The 19,022-nt window shown below is 35.6% G+C and overlaps 1 protein-coding gene across 1 annotated transcript in view; it reads right to left on the bottom strand.

Moving 5' to 3' along the window:
- Nucleotides 1-19,022, bottom strand: part of COL24A1 (collagen type XXIV alpha 1 chain) — a 390,296-nt gene that overhangs the window by 158,170 nt on the left and 213,104 nt on the right. The window contains exons 25-29 of the mRNA XM_049618486.1: nucleotides 14,219-14,246; nucleotides 10,202-10,255; nucleotides 5,460-5,513; nucleotides 3,726-3,779; nucleotides 2,382-2,435 (exon numbers count right to left, since the gene is read on the bottom strand). Of these exons, the coding sequence (XP_049474443.1) occupies nucleotides 2,382-2,435; nucleotides 3,726-3,779; nucleotides 5,460-5,513; nucleotides 10,202-10,255; nucleotides 14,219-14,246 (244 nt within the window). The remainder of the gene's footprint in view (nucleotides 1-2,381; nucleotides 2,436-3,725; nucleotides 3,780-5,459; nucleotides 5,514-10,201; nucleotides 10,256-14,218; nucleotides 14,247-19,022) is intronic.

Here is a 19,022-nt window from a genome sequence, read left to right as displayed (position 1 = left end):
TCTTTCTTTCTTTCTTTCTTTCTTTCTTTCTTTCTTTCTTTCTTTCTCTTTCTTTTCCTTCCTTCCTTCCTTCCTTCCTTCCTTCCTTCCTTCCTTCCTTTTTTCCTTTCTTCTTCTTCTTTTGAAAGGGCAGACCTATGCTGACTCCATCTTGTTCTGTGTCCTCCACCTTGACCATGCCTCCTCCCCTTGAGTAACCTCCTGCTCACCTGTTCATACTTCCCAATCAAAACATGCCCCGGCGACCTGCTAACAGGACTCCGACCCTTCCCCAGCCAATCGGCTGAGGCCACAGCCATTACCTCACCAACTGCCCCTAGACCCCAATAAAATCTTTGTGCTTTTGAAACTCGCTCTCTCTCCCCGGTATCTCACCGCTGCGTCGGTGCAGGTAGGGGATTGAACTTGAGCTAGCTCGAATAAAGGCTCTTTTGCTTTTGCATCGGACTCGGCTCCTTGGTGGTCTTTGGGGATCACGAATTCTGGGCATAACACCTTTTTTTTTTTGCTAATGGAAAACATTGGGAAAGATGGGCCTAGAATATTGAGATCACATCCATAGTGGAGAAGAGTTTGATAAGAAGAAAAGAGTGGAAACGGGAAGATACTAGGTGACATCTAGAATGGGACTTTCTAATAATACATTCTTTTTCAAATATTCTGGTCTTCAGTTCTTTTTTTTTTTTGTATTCTCAATGTTCATGAATTGCCTGAAATATTCTCCTGCAAAGGAAGTGTGTTTATTCAACAAAGCCTTTATTTCTAAATAAGATTTCCTTGTTTAGTAAGTAATGAATGAACTTTAAATAATTGTGAGAAGCCATTTTGGGAGAGAATCAGTAAATGTATTTGGAGGATAAGAAGAAAATAGGCCATTGAGGAGGTAAGAGTTGAGGACAAAATGGCAAACTAGAAAAGGGTAACTATCTACCCAAGGGTCATGGGGAGGTCAGAAAACCACAGAGCAAATGAACTTTCCATACGAATTAGCAGATAACACAAGTGGTTCAGAGGAGATCTTACTCAGGCACATGAATTCTACTTGGACAATCAATAAGACCTCAATTACTTAATTAACAAAGGGCAAAACACAGCAAAGTATTCTGCTTCGTTTCAACTCTCACAAAACTGGTTGAACTTTCTCACTCTGGCTAATACAAAGCCAAATAAACACACTGGACCCGACCAAGTATTGAATGGTGGCAGGGTGCAGACCACTACATGACAGTGTGGGTACAGATCATCTACTGTCATTTTTTATTCTATTATTTTAAACACCATTTAGACTAAAGTAGATGTGGCCATCAAGATTATATAGAGATTGTAAATCTATAACCCAATAAGAAAAATAGTTTTTCAGAAAAGAAATAATAATAAAGATAAATTTGCTCTCTTTCATCAATCTTCACCTAAAACACAGGGCATGAAGCTAAAGCTGTTCCAACTGGGCATTCATAATACTTTTCTCCCATTTGCCAACTGGAAAATGCAATTTTTGTTTTGTTTTTAACAAAATTTGTTAGTTGGACAGCATGTTTTTAGAATTTATAAATATTTTCTTCACTAGCTCTAAAATTCAAGGTAAAGCCAAGGGAGAAAGAGAATTCTTAAAGCCCACATATTCAAATTTATCAAGGGAGAAAAACTCCTTAATAAGCATTTGCTTGGGAGTAAACACACTAAGATTTGAATCCTGGTTTTGTCATTTCTCTCTGTGTGCCTATAGACCATATACTTAAAAGTCTCTGAGCTCTGTTTTCCTCGGCTAGAATATCTGAGACTATATGTCTTCTCTGGGTAGTTTTAAGTATTAAGTAAAATAATATATGTAAAGGTGGCTGGCATGTGACAAGCATGCAATATACTGTGGTTCTGATTTCTTAAAAAAAGGATTTAATGTTTAAAAGACTCAAAGATTGAAAGATTTCTAATTACTAAACGATGACGATTATATCACTTCTGATTTACAATGAACAAACTCTTAGTTATCCTGTGTGTGTCTTCATTCCATTTTCTATCATTCTTATTTTGTCAGGATGTTACTATGTAAGTCTCTTGTGAGAAGAAAAATAATTTATTTAAACATCTTCACATTTATAATTTTCCCAAAGAGTGGAGCTGGAAATTGAGAATAAGAAAGAAGAATTCTATATAAATTAGTAAAATTTGTAAAACATAAACTGGAAAAGTGTGGTTTTATCAGTACAAATGATTATGAGTCACACTTAAGTTAATGTAGGTAGTTCATCTAATTTAACAAAAATAAGGAAAAAAAAACAATAAGCACAATCTAGAAGACATGGAGCTATTTTTGCTGAACGCATCACAATTATGAAGCCATTTTTTTGAGGTTAATGTACTTCCTGCATTAGATAACTTACTCTTTGTCCTTTAGGACCTTGACTTCCAGGTGGTCCTCTTGCTCCCACATGACCCTACATGTTGAACATTTAAAAATCAGTTATAGAATTCACAGGAATGTTATCAAAATAGTAGTTATGACCTTGGGAATTCTTAAAATAAAATTGGTTAGTCTCCTTAAAAATATGCTTTATTCCTGAAATAAATGCCATACTTTCCTCCCCAATATTCTCCACTCTCCCAGTATTCTAAGTTGTTTTCAGGAGGAACACATATAGAGTGACAGTGGAAAGAGACACCCATTTAGCCAGTGAAGTCAGCTGGTACATCAAAAAAGCAATGGCTATTGTTGCAGGATTTTTTTTCTCATGATTCTAGACATTTATGATAATCCATCACATAAAAATATATTTTTCCTGTTACCGTGAAAAGTCACAAAATGCACCAAATTAATATGCCACAAATAGACTGTAATGAAGATTAAGTTGTTACTTATTACTAAGTCAATTACAATGAATTTTTTATAGTCTTCAATAAAGACTCAATTAGAAAACAAAATTTATTTATCTATATAAAATTAGGTAGGTAAAAACAGTGATCTTTTATAGAATCTTAGGTTTATTTATTATCTTATGTGAGTAAAAAGATTGGCAACTGTACCGATCAACACCAATCTTCCTAATTTTAGAAGTCAATAACATGTCTCTCAGTGTACTGGAAAATCAGGCCTCTCTTTAAAACAGGAGCTTCACAAAACAGCATAAATCGTTTCTGATAATAGCTCCGTTGAGGTGATTATTAAGGCTTATCTTTTTCATATTTAAGTTGATGATAAGGGTCAAATTTTGATAAGCCAAACTTTATTTCTTTACAGATATGATTTTATTACCTTTCTCTATATCACAAATGGAGTATTTTCAAAACTCAATATTTGTTCAATGAAGGTATATTTTCTTCAACTTTTATCTGGTCATTTGAAAATATCTGCAGATTTCTAAGGAAAATATGTTGGAACTTGTTTGTGATTTGTTTATTTAAGCTCACTTCTAAGCTTGATAACTGACGCTGTCTTCTTATACATGGCTATTCAAAAGAAAGTTTAAATTTCTTTTTGTTTTAGACTACAGAATTGTCCTAATTATTAAAAGTGAGCGATAAATAATATAGCAAGTAGAGTCAAGGGAGTTTGAGATACCATGACATATTCTGGGGTGTTTTGCCTTGACTGGGGAGAGAAGTGGCCTCCATCAATTTATACATTACTTATTTTGCATAAAAGCAAAAAAATATAGTATAACTAAAATCATACAATTAAATTTAAATAGATGTCCTAGAAGGGAATATAAAGTCTTTTCTGTACTTACAGGTAATCCCAGGGCACCAATGGGTCCTGGATCCCCAGGAGGACCTGGATATCCCTAAAATTTGAGTAAAAATATGAAAAACATAAAGTCACTGTTCTATCTGATCATTTTCATTGAAGACAAACCAGTAAATTATAAACAGTAATAAAAGGTGTTAATGTAATAAAATCTCTTTCCTACCAAAGATATAAAAGGCCATAGGAAATATTCCACAGTTAGATAATAGAAATAAATAATGTTGGGCGCCTGGGTGGCTCAGTCGGTTAAGTGGCCAACTTTGGCTCAGGTCACGATCCTGCAGTTTGTGGGTTCGAGACCCGCATCAAGCTCTGTGCTGACAGCTCAGAGCCTGGAGCCTGCTTTGGATTCTGTGTTTCTCTCTCTGACCCTCCCCTGCTTGTGTTCTGTCTCTCTCTGTCTCTCAAAAATAAATAAACGTTAAAAAATAAATAAATAAATAATGTTTACAGGGAAGCTGTGAACCTTTTATTAGTAACACTTTGGCTAGGAAAGAAATTTTCAAACCAGAATCATATATTATGACCTACTGAGAATAGAATATTCATCTTATATTCTGTAGGTTTTGTTATGCTATGAATGGATATATGTTATGTTATATAGACCACGAAACCATTTCAGTGTCAGAGGTCAGGGAATTCTATAATTAAGGAATGTGAATGTGTAGAAATAGTGTAGCCTGTCAAATTTTAGAAGTACCACACCTTTTATGATATTAATACTAATTCAGAGAATTTCTTAGTAGGCAATAATCCCTGAAATTGATTAACCTAATGGGTATGTTAAATATTTTGCTTGACAGCAATTGGACATAGGTAAGAAAATAATCTTATAGTATTTTGCTGACAATACAGAATTTAAAACTAAAGAATAGCTTAGGGGGGTGCCTGAGTGGCTCTGTTGGTTAAGCGTTCGACTTCGACTTCGGCTCAGGTCATGACCTCACGGTTTGTGAGTTCAAGCGCCTTCTCTGGCTCTGGGCTGATAGCTCAGAGCCTGGAGCCCGCTTCAGATTCTGTGTCTCCGACTATCTGCCCCTCCGCTGCTTGCCCTCTGTCTCTCGCATTGCCTCAGAAATAAATAAACATTAAAAAAAATTTTTTTTAAAAAGAGTAGCTTGGGTAAAATAAATTTGTAAACAGTATTATGTGCCACCAGATCCATTATGATATATTTTGGGAAAGCAAGATTCTTTTATAAATTTTTTTGTTCTAGTTCCTGTCATGTTTAGAAACTATTTAATAAACTAAAAAAAAAAAAAAACAATCTATATATAATATCTGTCAGCTATTACTACCTTAAAGGTGCAAGAAAGTAAGATGAATTCGGATTCTGATCTTTTATATATCAAAGAATTACTTCAGGACCACAAACTCATAGACGAGTGGCAGTGATGATATGTGTCATATAAACTATAAGTAATGAAAGAAAAGTAGAATCCTAATTGAATTTTCTTTTTCATCCATTTCAGCTAATTTATGGCAGTTTAATTCTTCTCTTAAAACGATAGACTCACTTGACCAAGCCATCTGATTTGCATGCTTGTTAGTGCCAATCAGCATTTGAAAAGTAAACTGTTTAAGGGAAAAGAAAATTCTAATGGAAATATACTATAAAATAGAAATTTTCACTTTCTTAAATTCCATTCAAGGCAATCCCACCTCTGGAATTACTATGTTCTTTGGAAATATATATTTCAAATCACTAAGCTCTTACCATGACACCCTTTTCCCCCTGGGGACCTTGTGGACCTGGACTTCCACGTTCTCCCTTTTAAAACAAAGAAAAAAAAAAAAACACTGAGGCAAGCTAACCAGTCATGATTGAGCTAAGTGAAATTGTCAGAATCATACCTTACATGTATATCTTACCTTAATTGCCAATACTTTTTAATTTACAAATTTTGCACTTTACCTTCAAGTTGCTAGACTTTTAATACAATAAAAATCCCCCTAAGGTATATTTCAAGGGATAAAATACTAAAAGTATTGTTGCTTTGTAAGGAGAAATGCTTACCATTTTGAGACATATAAAATAGTAGTAAAAGTATCAAAAATATTGTCAAAATTAACTAATCTCTATAACCACTGAATAAAATTTTATTTCTGTTCTGTCAACCTACCTGAGAAATTAAGTATGATCAGGATAATCAAACATGCCATAGCAGATTAAAGTAATTAAACTGATTCACATTAAAATTCCCAAGATTGGCATAATCTTAGTGCAGAAGATTTGACTTTGCACAGAAGAAACTAAGTCAGAATGAAAATATTACAAATATTTATTTTTTTAAATTAGCTCATTTTGTATTTGTCATATTATTATTGATTGTCAAAAATCAATAAATATATATTAAGCACTTTCAATGTACAAGAGTTGGAGAGATCTAACAGAAATTTGACTTAGAGTCTACTCTCAAGTATTGGAGACATGACATTAACAAAGGTGATCAATTAGAGGACAATTAAATTGTAAATTGTGTGGTGCTTATTCTAAGTCCAGGAAGAGAAGAAATCAGGAAGGATTAGAGGAATCTGGGAAGACTTTATGCAGGAGATAAGAATTTCAGTCCTATAGTTTGGCTTTGAATAAATAGAGGGAAGAGGAGAGGATATTCTAAAGCAACAAAATAGTGAGAATAGGAATTGGAACAGGTATGTAATATACGAGATGGGAGAGAGAAAGGTTTATATTGGAGAATATTAGAAAATTTGTTGGATGAACTGATTGAGCCAAGATTATGTAGTACCTTGACAGTAAAGTAGAGGAGTTAACAGGGTCAGGAATAGGGGGCCAATGATGGTTTTTAAAAATGTTTCATCATGCCCATCAAAATTAGTCCTCTTGTAGTACCTGCGATGGATTAGAGGATTTAAAGGGAAGGGCAGGGTAAATATGACAGGAGGTAAATTTAAGATAAAATGGTAAGAGTATGTCTGAGGGGATAGCTTTGGAATGACTGTTAGAAAAGAAAGCTTATATATATAAAAAAAAAGAAAGCTTATATAGAAAAAACTCTAAGTCATGCTAAAAGATTAGGCATAGAGAATGAAGGAAAAGGGAAAGTAAATATGCATTTCACTCTTTTTATTCCAGAAGACTGGAAGAATTGAGATAGGTATAAGGCACACTAATAGAAATGAGATAATTGGGAAGAGGACAATTTGAATGTGGGGGGAAAATTGATACATTTTAGATATGTTGACTGTGACTTAATTTAAAATTTTCAGTACCAGAAGTCTTAGCCGTAGTAATCAGACAACAAAAGAAATAAAAGGCATCCAAATCTGCAAGGAAGAAGTCAAACTTTCCCTATTTTCAGACATGATACTCTTGTAGAAAACCCAAAAGACTCCACCAAAAAAATCACTAGAACTAATACATAAATTCAGCAAAGTCACAGGATATAAAATCAACATACAGAAATCTGTTGCATTTCCTGGGGCGTCTGGGTGTTTCACTCAGTTAAATGTCTGACTTGATTTAGGCTCAGGTTTTGATTTTATGGTTGTTGAGATCGAGCCCCATGTCAGGCTCAGTGCTGACAACACAGAGCCTGCTTGGGATTCTCTTTCTCCCCCTCTCTCTGCCCCTCCCCAACTTGCATGCATGCATGTATTCTCTCTCTCAAAATAAATAAAAATAAAATTAAAAAAGAAATCTGTTGTATTTCTGTACACCATAATAAAGCAGCAGAAAAAGAAATCAAGGAATTGATCCCATTTACAATTACACCAAAAAACAATAAGATATGTAGGAATAAACCTAACCAAAAAGGTAAAAGATAGTACTATGAAAACTATAGAACACTTATGAAAAAAATGAAGATGACACAAAGATATGGAAAGACATTCCATGCTCATGGACTGGAAGAACAAACAATGTTAAAATGTCTACACTACCCAAAGCAATCTATACATTTAATGCAATCCTAATCAAAACACTAATAGCATTTTTCACAGAGCTAGAACAAACAATCTGAAAATTTGTATGGAACCACAAAAGACCTCAAATTGCTAAAGCAACCCTGAAAGAGAAAAGCAAAGGTGGAAGCATCACCATTCCAGACTTCGAGCTGTATTACAAAGCTGTAGTGATCAAGACAGTATGGTACTGTCACAAAAATAGACACATAGATCAATGGAACACAATAGAAAAGCCAGAAATGGACCCACAACTACATAAGTAACCAATCTTTAACAAAGCAGGAATGAATATCCAATGGAAAAAAGTCTCTTCAACAAATGGTGTTGGGAAAACTGAACAGCAACATGCAGAAGAATAAAACTGGACCACTTTCTTACACCATACGCAAAAATAAATTCAAAATGGATGAAAGACCTAAATGTGAGACTGGAAACAATCAAAATCCTAGAGGAGAACACAGACAGAAACCTCTTTGACCTCAGCCACAGTGACTTCTTAGTAGACGTGTTGCTGGAGGCAAGGGAAACAAAAGCAAACATGAACTATTGGGACTTCATCAATATACAAAAGCTTCTGTACAGCAAGGGAAACAATCAACAAAACTAAAAGGCAGCCTACAGAATGGGAGAAGATATTTGCAACTGACATATCTGATAAAGGATTAGTTTCCAAAAATCTATAAAGAACTTATCAAACTTAATGCCCAAAAAACAAATAATCCAGTTAAGAAATGGGCAGAAGATAAGAATAGATATTTTTCCAAAGTAGATGTCCAGATGGCTAACAGACATATGAAAAGATGCTCAACAATCACTTATCATCAGGGAAATGCAAATCAAAACCACAATGAGATACCATCTCACATTTCTCGAATGGATAAAATTAACAAGAAACAAGAGATGTTGGTGAGGATGTAGAGAAAGGGGGACCTTCTTGCACAGCTGGTGGAATGCAAACTGGTGCAGCCACTCTGGAGAACAGCATGGAGGTTCCTTAAAAAACTAAAAATAGAACTACCTGAGGACTCAGCAATTGCATTATTAGGCATTTACCCAAAGGATATAAAGATACAGATTGGAAGGGATACATGCACATCGATGTTTACAGCAGCATTATCAACAATAGTCAAACTATGGAAAAAGCCTAAATGTCCATCCACCCAATGACTGACGAATAAAGAACATCAAAAAGAATGAAATCTTTCCATTTGCAGCAATGTGGATGGAACTAGAGTGTATTATGCTAAGTGAAGTAAGTCAGAGAAAGAAAAATGCCATACGATTTCACTTACATGTGCAATTAAAGAAATAAAACTGATGAACATATGGGAAGGGAAAATAAAAGAGAGAGGGAAACAAACTATAAGAGACTCAACAATAGAGAACAAACTGAGGGTTGATGGACAGAGGTGGGTAGAAGATGAGCTAGATGGGTAATGGTTATTAAGGAGGGCGCTTGTGAGGAGCATTAGGTGTTGTATGTGAGTGATGAATCACTGAATTCTATTCCTGAAACCAATACTGCACTGTATGTTAACTAACTAGAATTGAAATAAAAACTTGAAAAGAAAAAAAAAAAAAAGGAAGGAGTAGCCACTGGTTTCAAATACTTCTAAGAAAGGAAAGCTAAGGAACTGCTATTGTTTCTGTATCTATGATACTGTCTGCCTTAAATGTTGTGCCAGATAAACTACTTACTTACTTGTAAGCTAATATATAAGAAATATTCAGTGGATAGGGTGAAAATATATTCTTTGTTGAACCTAAAAAAATTCAGATGGAAATAACTGGAATATTATTTAATTTACTTCTAGTCCTGGTTCCACTTAATTGTTCACAAAGTACCCTCATGTAGTAATTGCACTAGACCATCACGTTTACAAATTATATTCAGCAAGTTAGGTTTTAGTCAAAGAGTCAAAGTTTTTGGGTTATTATCTACTAGTCCATTATAAGATTCCATAAAAGAAATTTTAAATGCCCTTGGAGGTTTCAAGTAAAGAATTACTTTTTATTAAAAAAAAAAAAAAAAGCTTCCCTAAATTTGAAACTCAACATGGAAAATCACTCCCAAGTAATGATTTTAGGTAATCTTTAAGCAAATTACAATTTCCATTCCAATAGCCAGGAATATCCATGAATAAATGCATACTGCATTCCAAGTGGACAGCAAGAGATTGTGACTGAGACTTGGAGCAGGTAGTGATTACTTATTCTCTTTCAAAACGGCTTCCTTTAGGGGGCTTGCTCTGATAAAGTAGATTTAAATATGGTCTAATCATAAATCTAGACCATCAGTTTCATCTTTTCTCTTCAGAGCACAGTATCACAACCTAAAGAGTACTCTGCCCTTTAAAAATTAGAAACACATATGCTATGAGCTATATTCAATATACTTAAGATATTCAGGACAGGTGATGTATTTTAAGTTATGAGTGATTTCTAATTAATAACATAAAATACCAAATACCAAATACCTCCTTTTAGTTTAGCCTGGCATTCTTACTACTTAAAAAAAATGAATGAAATTACCTTTTCACCAATGCTTCCAGTAACCCCAACTTCTCCAGGTAAACCGACAGGTCCCTTTTAGGAAAAAAAATGTAACAGAAAATACACATTTATTGCATTGCTATTACAGCATCTTGGTTTTAAATCACCTGTAATCAATATGTTTCCTTCTAACTTATCCTAAATTTTATATTAGAATGAAATTCTTCCTAGTATAGATGTCCAACCTATGACTTCACATCCAAAATTAATCTATTCACTCAATCAACAAATATATATGAATGTCTAAGGGGTGGCAGGCCTGTGCTGGGAGGCACTGTTTCAAATCCAAACACAGTTCCTGCCCTTGTGGAGTTTATAATCCAGTGGATGTTATAAAAAGTTGCAGTTTTTCCATAGCTTCTTGATATGAGTATATCAGCTGAAGAAATCCTTTCTGTGACTTCTTTGAAAGCTTCTAATACCACGACATGCCCATTCATTAATTCACTGTCACTCAAGAAATATTTTGTGCCTGCTCTGTGCCAGGTACTACATTGCTTTGCTGAAATTTCATTAGCAGACCTAGGCCCTGCCCTCATAAGGCAAAAGAGTCTTATACAGAGACAAAAACAATTAAATTAAAAAAATGAATAATTACAAATCATCATATTGGCTCATAAAGGAAACAACTATGATGCCCAGGCAGAGAGTGAAAGAGAAGACCTATGGAAAGATGGTCAGGGTAAACCTCAAGTTTGACATCTAATCTGAAAGCTGAAGAATAAGAAGAGGTCAGTAGGCAAGAGAAGACAGAGTAAACCGCTTGAGTGAAGAATGAATTAGTGTGCTGAAAGAGATGAAAGAAAGCAATCATAATACTGTTTCAGAGTAAACAAGGCTCCGTGTTCATCCACCTTGTCTTTATGGATTCTACTTCAAACAGGATAGAAAACACAAAGAATAACAGGACAAGTTTTACAACAACAGCATAATCCTTCTCCTGTTTTCAGTTATGAAGTTATTTTCTACTATTATTTAAAGATGTATGAAGCATTTTCTTTTTCAATAGCTACCAAGCAAAGACCCTGCTTAAATAGATTATTGTACAATAATATGCATTAGTATATAGAAGGCACCTAAATCATGAAAAAACAATTTGATGTGTTGAAGCTAACTGAAGTTAATACATGAGGCATAATTTTATCCACATATATTTGTATCATTATCCATATCAATCTCTTCTCTCTCTCTACCTACATACCTATCCACTTACCTGTGTATACCGACCTACCTACCTACCTACCTACCTGTCAATGTATCTGGTGATCAAGGATATACTAACATATGTTAAGCACTTTTTATGTGCCTGATTTAATCCTCACAACAATCATATTTGATAGTATTATCCTGATGCCCCTACAGAAAAGACAATGAGTTAAATAGCTTGCTGAGGTCAATGAGTTTAAATAGTAAAGATGAGTTTAAATGGTTATTGAGCACTTGAAATGTAGCTGGTCAAAACTGATATGTGCTGTAAATGTAAAGATATCAGATTTTGAAGATTTACTACAAAAGGAAAGAAAAATTCAAATCATTGTTTAAGTTGGTTACATATTGAAATGATAATGCTTCAGAGATACCGGCTTAAATAAAATATTACTAAAATCAATTTCATCTGCTTCTTTTTATCTTTTTAAATATGGCTACTGAAAAATGTTAAGTGACATTTGTGACTGGCATATACCTATTGGACAGTACAGATCTACATTCTTAAACACTACACTAATATTAGCTGTTATATCCAGTTGGAAGTGATCTAATAATTTATTTCTATGGTTATTAATTTTAAGAGCATTGACACTTTCACTCTGAGATAATCAGAGATCAATGGGCAGTTAATCACATCTGAGCACAACAGTGAAATATAACTATTAGTGAGAGAGTAAACAAACTAGCAGAACCTGAACACAGACTAGTATTGATTCTGGGAAAAAAAAAACCTTTTCCTAACACACATATATATATAACCCAGGTGAGTGAATGGAGTAGGCCCATTTGACATATCCCAATATTGACTATGTATACCAGAAAGATATCACCTACAGAACTATTCTGGTTAGCTCACAGCACTTACTTATTAATTAACAGAAACTGAATTAGGTGCTAAGATTTAAAAATCCAGAGATTTTTTATAAAAAAGATTTTATATATAAAGATTTATAAGATTCCTAGTTTCAGATGACCTAGCTTGCTTGTAGGCAAGCATTCTCAAAGGCAAATACTAGACAGATCTAAGTAGCAGTTGCTACTTAGATGCTCTCTTTAGTTCACCACAGTCCATACCAATTGCTCTTATCTCTTATACCTGACCCATTTTACTTACTTATACTACCTGCCTGCTCCCAGTAGGGCATTTGAGTTTGTAATTCCTGATTTAAGTATTAGAAGTTGCAGTCCATCAAAAGGGCATACTTGGAAGAGATAGGTTCTCACTGGAAAATAGGCAGTTCACAGACTTACATCCTTGTCCACAGGGAATCTTTAATGAAACGTACATTAGGAGAACATAAATAATTTATTAAGACTTTGAGTCTTGACTTGCCTGGGTGGCTCACTCAGTTAAGCATCCAACTCTTGATCTCAACTCAGGTCATGATCTCGCATTTCGTGGCTCTGCGCTGTGTCAGGCTCTGTGCTGACAGTGTGGAGCCTGCTTGGGATTCTCTCTCCCTTTCTCTCTGCCCCTCCCCAGTTACCTTTCTCTCTCACTCTCTTTCAAAATAAATAAATAAAATTTTAAAAAATTAAAAAAAAAACTCTGATTCTTCCCACTAGTTTTCTTTAGTTTTTTTTAAAATAAATGTTTATTTATTTTGAGAGTATGAGAGAGAGACAGAGAGAGAGAATGAGTAGGGTAGTGGCAGAGGGAGAAAGAGAGAGAGAATTTTTTTAATATAATTTATTGTCAAATTGGCTTACATACAACACCCAGTGTTCATCCCAACAGTGTCCTCCTCAATGTCCATCACCCATTTTTCCCTTTCTCCCACCCCCCATCATCCCTCAGTTTGTTCTCTGTATTTAAGAGTCTCTTATGGTTTGCCTCCCTCCCTCTCTGTTTGTAACTCTTCTTTTCCCCTTCCCTTCCCCCATGGTCTTCTGTTAAATTTCTCAAGATCCGAATATGAGTGAAAACATATGACATCTTTCTCTGACAGACTTATTTCACTTAGCATAATACCCTCCAGTTCTATCCACATTGCTGCGAATGGCATGATTTCATTCTTTCTCACTGGCAAGTAGCATTCCCTTATATATAAACCACATCTTCTCTATCCATTCGTCAGCTGATGGATGCTTAGGCTCTTTCCATAATTTGGCTATTGTTGAAAGCACTGCTATAAACATTGGGGTACACGTTCCCTATGCACCAGCACTCCTGTATTGCTTGGGTAAACTCCTAGTAGTGCTGTTGCTGGGTCACAGGGTAGTGCTATTTTGAATTTTTTGAGGAACCTCCACACAAAGACAGAGAATCTTACTTAAGCAGGCTCCATGCTCCACACGGAGCCTGACTTGGGGCTCCATCTCACAACACTGAGATCACGGCCTGAGCCGAAATCAAGAATAGGATGCTTAACTGACTAAGCCACCCAGGATTCCCTCTTTAATTTCTTATATCTATTTTCAAGCTATACACTTCTGGAGAAAAAAAATTCTAAATTAGTGTTGTCGGAATGATGTACATTTTCCCAAAGATGAAATGTATAAAATTTCATTCTTATTTCATTAGTTATTTATTATCTACCAAGTATAAGACACTATACTAGTCAATTTAGAAAGGGCTAATAACTAAAATACAAAGTATATAGTAAAAATATTACAAGAAGATAAAGTATATAGAATTTAAGATAAAGTAGTAGTCAGCAAAGTGACTCCAAAGACTGGCTACCTCTTTTTGTAAATAAGTTTTACTGAAACACAGCAATGTCCATTATTAACCTATGTTCTATGGCCACATTTGCTCTGCGAAGGCAGAGTAGTTGTGACAGATACTGTAGAGCCCACAGAGCCCAAATCATTTCTCTTGGATATTTAAGGGAACTACAAACAAGTAACTGAAGCCATAGCCTTCATTTATAAGAGTTATCAGCAATTTATACCTTTTTGGCCAGGAATTTTCATTAAAAAGTTTCAAAACACTGATTCCACATCTTACACACATTAAAGAAAATGATAAAGCCTAGAACCAAAACATGCTGCGTGTCAAGAGCTGGACAGCTCTATACAAACTGAAAACACTTCACTTCTTATAAAATAGGATACATAATAGTCTATTTAACGATTTTGTTAGCTAAAGCGGAAATTCAAAAGGCCAAAAAGCCTCGTGTGCAATAAATCACTTGTTCGAACTGAAAAGAAGTTATTATTTTTTTCCAAAAGTCAGTAGAAACTCTAAAATACACTAGTGTCATTTTTTAAAGTAACCACATCCTACTTGTTCACTAAAGACATATAAAATTAGAGTATTTCCTAGTTGAAACTAAAATGTTAAAAAAAATTTTGTACGAAGTTCTTAGACTTAATAATTGTGCCTTAACAGTAGTTTAGAACTTGTCTACATTGTTTCAAATTTTCAATGTGGAAAGGATTGCATTTGCAAGATAAAAAAAAAATCTCAGCCCCCAAAGCTCTTTAAATTCACTTGAAAATGTTATATATAAGACAAATTCTCTATGATATAGCTCTGTTTCATCTTAGAAACATATTAGCTTCAATGTTTGCATTGGTGTGTACTCTCTGTTTAAAAATAAAAATTTTAGAAGTCATCGTACCACAAAAAAGTAGTACTCAGTTGTACTATATGAAATTGCTGATATTTTATTTTTACCTTAAAAATTGGTAATCTTACATGATGCACTCTAGTACAAAATTTCCAGGGTAGGAGAAACTGAAGACTGGTCAGATATGAAAATGACAACTTTAAGCACTACGTGGGAAAATGTACTTCTATATCTAATATTTATTTCTCCATTTTAAATTCTCATACCTTCACATATTTGTCCAAAACAATGAAAATACAGACTGTTGTCAGCCTGGACAGATATGGGGAATTTATAGAAAAGTGGAAATAAAGTGTGTGTAATCTATCTGGATAAGAAAGAGGAATTCCTTTTCAGATACGATGAATAGGAGATATATACTGGACATTCTGATAGGAATATTCACTGCACAATGAAGTATGCAAGTCTAGAGCTAAGGATAATTATTATTTTTATTTATTTTATTTACTATTATTATTATTATTATTATTATTTGTGAATAATCAGCAAATAGACAGTAAAGACCTGGAGAGTAGATAAGTCACCAAAGTGAGTACGTGGACTGAGAAAAGGAAAGGCCAAGAACAATAACATTTAGAAAACAGGATGAAAAAAAGAAAACTTATGGAGTTGACTATACATGGAAAGTATATGGTCAAAAGGAGGATATTGTCTATTTTTTTTCTCTATAATGTTTCTTCAGGACGTTTCATTTAGGAGTAATTTTATGACCTGATAAACATGAATGAACCTTTTCTGTTTGTTTGGAAACACGTCACTGTTCCTAAAAAACTAACATTTGGATCACTTCACCCCTATTTTCAAATGAAATCTATAAGCTAAGGAGATAGTTATTTGACACTGTGACTTGGAGTAAGCTACTTTAGCTCATTTGCCTCATCCTTTACCATTCAGGAAGCTGTCTGTAACCTCAAGTTCATTTGTCTGTGTGCTCTATACGTTCATTAGTCTGCATTGCTCTACAAGGCAAGGATAATGCCTTATCTAATACTGTGTCCCTTATACCTATCACACTCCTTGGAATATAGAAGATAATTAATAAATATGTATTGAGTGAATGACTAAACAAATTAGATAGAGCAGTAGTGATGGAAATAGAGATGAGCTACCCACACAGCCCTTTAAGAAGATCTTGCTGCTGTAATCAACTTCTTCAAAGTCTAGGCTTCAGCAGAGAGGCCTACATCCAAAGACTAAAGTGAGAGTATGAAGGCATGTCCATTTTTGCCTAATATGGGATTACTCTGATGGGCCATATATGCCCCAGAGCTCCCTAAAGGGTTGTTTGGACTCTTATTTCCTCCAGTGGAAGGACAGAGAAACTGAGTAAAAGCCTAGGATTTAACAGAATGATAAAACTCTAGGGAAAGTAAAATCTCTAACCAAGACAAACCTATTAGAACAAGGTCAGGGCCTTGGCTGGGGAAAAAAAATGGGATCCTGACACTTGTCATAGGGACACCTGTATAGAGGTCCCTGAAGATTTTGAATCACCAGACTCCTTCGAACTCTATGAGCTTACAGAAGTGGCCTACTTCTTAATGCTAGTAGTCTCTCCTATAGAAAATGTGTACCCCAATTAGGCTTTGTCTATACATCCTCTTTTGGCCATTATGCCAATAACTAGGGGTAAGTCACAGTGTAATCCATCTGGAGCTTGCCATGTCTGATATAGGAGGAACAGACCATACGCAAAAAAATGAAAGATCCAGCCAATGTATACTGGTAGGAGCTGGGAGAGTATGTGGGAACCCAATTTTAGAGGTACTTAATCAAGGGAGCCATGACATAATATAAAAAAGCATAAATATAACAAAAAATAGGTATGAAAGAGTTTATTAGTTTGAGAGCACTCTTCAACGATATAGGATTTAATACCCTTGCACATACCTCAAGAGATTGTGAAAAGTCCTGTAGTGGGTCTAAGCTTTGAGGTAAGCAGCTTTGCCACTTGGGCCATATGACTGGGCAGACCCTATGGTTTTAGAAACATTAGAGGTGGGAAAGGAAGCCATGTAGAGCTCACAGCAAGCTGTGATAGGAAGGACATAACAGGCTCCTTGGGTTTTGAGGCAAGGCCATGCCATTTGCAACAGAGAATTATTTGTGTTTTGAAAATCAAATTCTAGCGTGCTACTAGGCTGGGGTAGAGACTGAGCACCTAACCATGGGACCAAATGACCATGCATCTGGATCTGTCTTAAGCTGTCGTATCAGACAGAAGATAAATGGTTCCAGTGCATTGTGGGATGGAACATGAGCACAACAGAGGTACAGATGAACTGAATGAAGAAGTGGTCTAGATCCCCAAACTCCTTTTCAGCAGACACCTTTGGCTATCTAGGAGAACCCTTATGTCCAGCTGCTTGAGAAGGAAAAAGTCCAAACTTGGTTTATGGATGGGTAATCTTAATGCTATGGAATGAATGCTTGTGTCCCCTCAAAATTCATATGTTAAAGCTCCATTGGGATGGTATTTGGAGGTAGGGCTCTTGGGAGGTAATTAGGTGATGATAGTGGAGCTCCTGGGATGGGATGAAAGTCCTTATAAGAAGAAGAGAACTAGCCCTTTTTCTCTATACCATGTGTGGACATACTGAAAAGACAGCCATCTGCAAACCAGGAAGAGGGCCTTTACCAATCACTGGATCTGGTCAGTGCCTTGATGTTGGACTTCCCAACCTCCAGAAGTGTGAGAAACACGTTTGTTGTTTAAGCCACCCAGACTGTGGTATTTCCTTATAGCAGTCTGAACTAAGATACTATGTAGTTGAGAACCAAAAACAGATAGAAGATGCACTATAGCTTCAGTTGAAAGTGTCTTAAAAGGCAATGACAGTGGAATATTTGTAATGAGCAGAATTTCTGGGAGTGCCCCAGACCATCCACCTTGTGGGAAGGAGAAGTGGCTTCAGGTTAGAATATATACAGACTAGTAGGTATTTGTGAGTGACCCAGCTGGTGGGTTAGGCACTTGAAAGGAAGGAGACTAACACTGGGAATAAGATTTGAGAATGAGGTGTTTAGATGGGCACATTAGACAAAACATTTGTATCAAATGTTAATGCCTACTAGAGAAGGTCAAACATGGAAGAATTACTGGAAGGATACAGACTGATTTGGAAAGTTGACATCAGCAAGTCTTGGTCATTAGTCATCACAGTGCTGGATAATGGGCATATGAATGAAATGGGCATGGTGGGAGAGATGGAAAGTGTATGCATGAGCCTGACATCATGGGTTCCCATTTAACAAGGCTAAATTAATTACTGCTGCCACTGAATAGTCGCACTGCAAACAACAAAGAACAACACTGTGTCTATGAAATGATGCCATTCTTTGAGGAGAACAATCAGCTACTTTGGGGGCAAGTTCACTTGGGAAAGGTCAACGATTTATTCTAACAGAAATGACATACTCTGGGAGTAGGTTGCTTTCCTACCCTCAGGCCTCAAGTAGCAGCGGTATCTGATATCTTACAAAATATCTGTCTTACAAGACCCCCGCCAAAATTGTGTCAGAGCACGACACCCACTTTATAGCAAAAAAGTTCTGACAGTGGGCCTATGTTCATGGGATTTAATAGTTATATCACATGACTACAAGAAGCTTCCAATCTGACAGAGCATTGGAATAGCCTGCTAAAGGAGCAGTTAAAGTGCCAACTAGGAGGTGACACCTTTTAATGATAAAGCATCACTCAAAGGATGAAAAAGTATATACACTGAATCAAAGACAGTTATGTGGTACTGGGTCTCAAACAGGAAATATTCATTTGTCTTGGAACCAAGGGGTGAAAGCAGAATTAATCCTACTTACTACCACCCCCAACATCTCTGCCTGTACTTTCCATCCCACAAAATGTAAGCTCTGCTGGAATAGAGGTCCTAGTGCCCAAAGAGGACATATTTTTATCAGATGATACAGTAAAAGCTCCATTGAACTGCAAGGTTTGTCTGCCCCTTGAGCACTTCAAGTTCTCTGTATCTGAGCACCAGAAAGCAAGGAAAAGTCAC

This window comes from Panthera uncia, assembly GCF_023721935.1.
Source record: "Panthera uncia isolate 11264 chromosome C1 unlocalized genomic scaffold, Puncia_PCG_1.0 HiC_scaffold_4, whole genome shotgun sequence".
Classification (NCBI taxonomy): domain Eukaryota; kingdom Metazoa; phylum Chordata; class Mammalia; order Carnivora; family Felidae; genus Panthera; species Panthera uncia.
The sequence above is the reverse complement of the archived record's forward strand: the minus strand, read 5'-3'. Positions and strand labels throughout refer to the sequence as shown.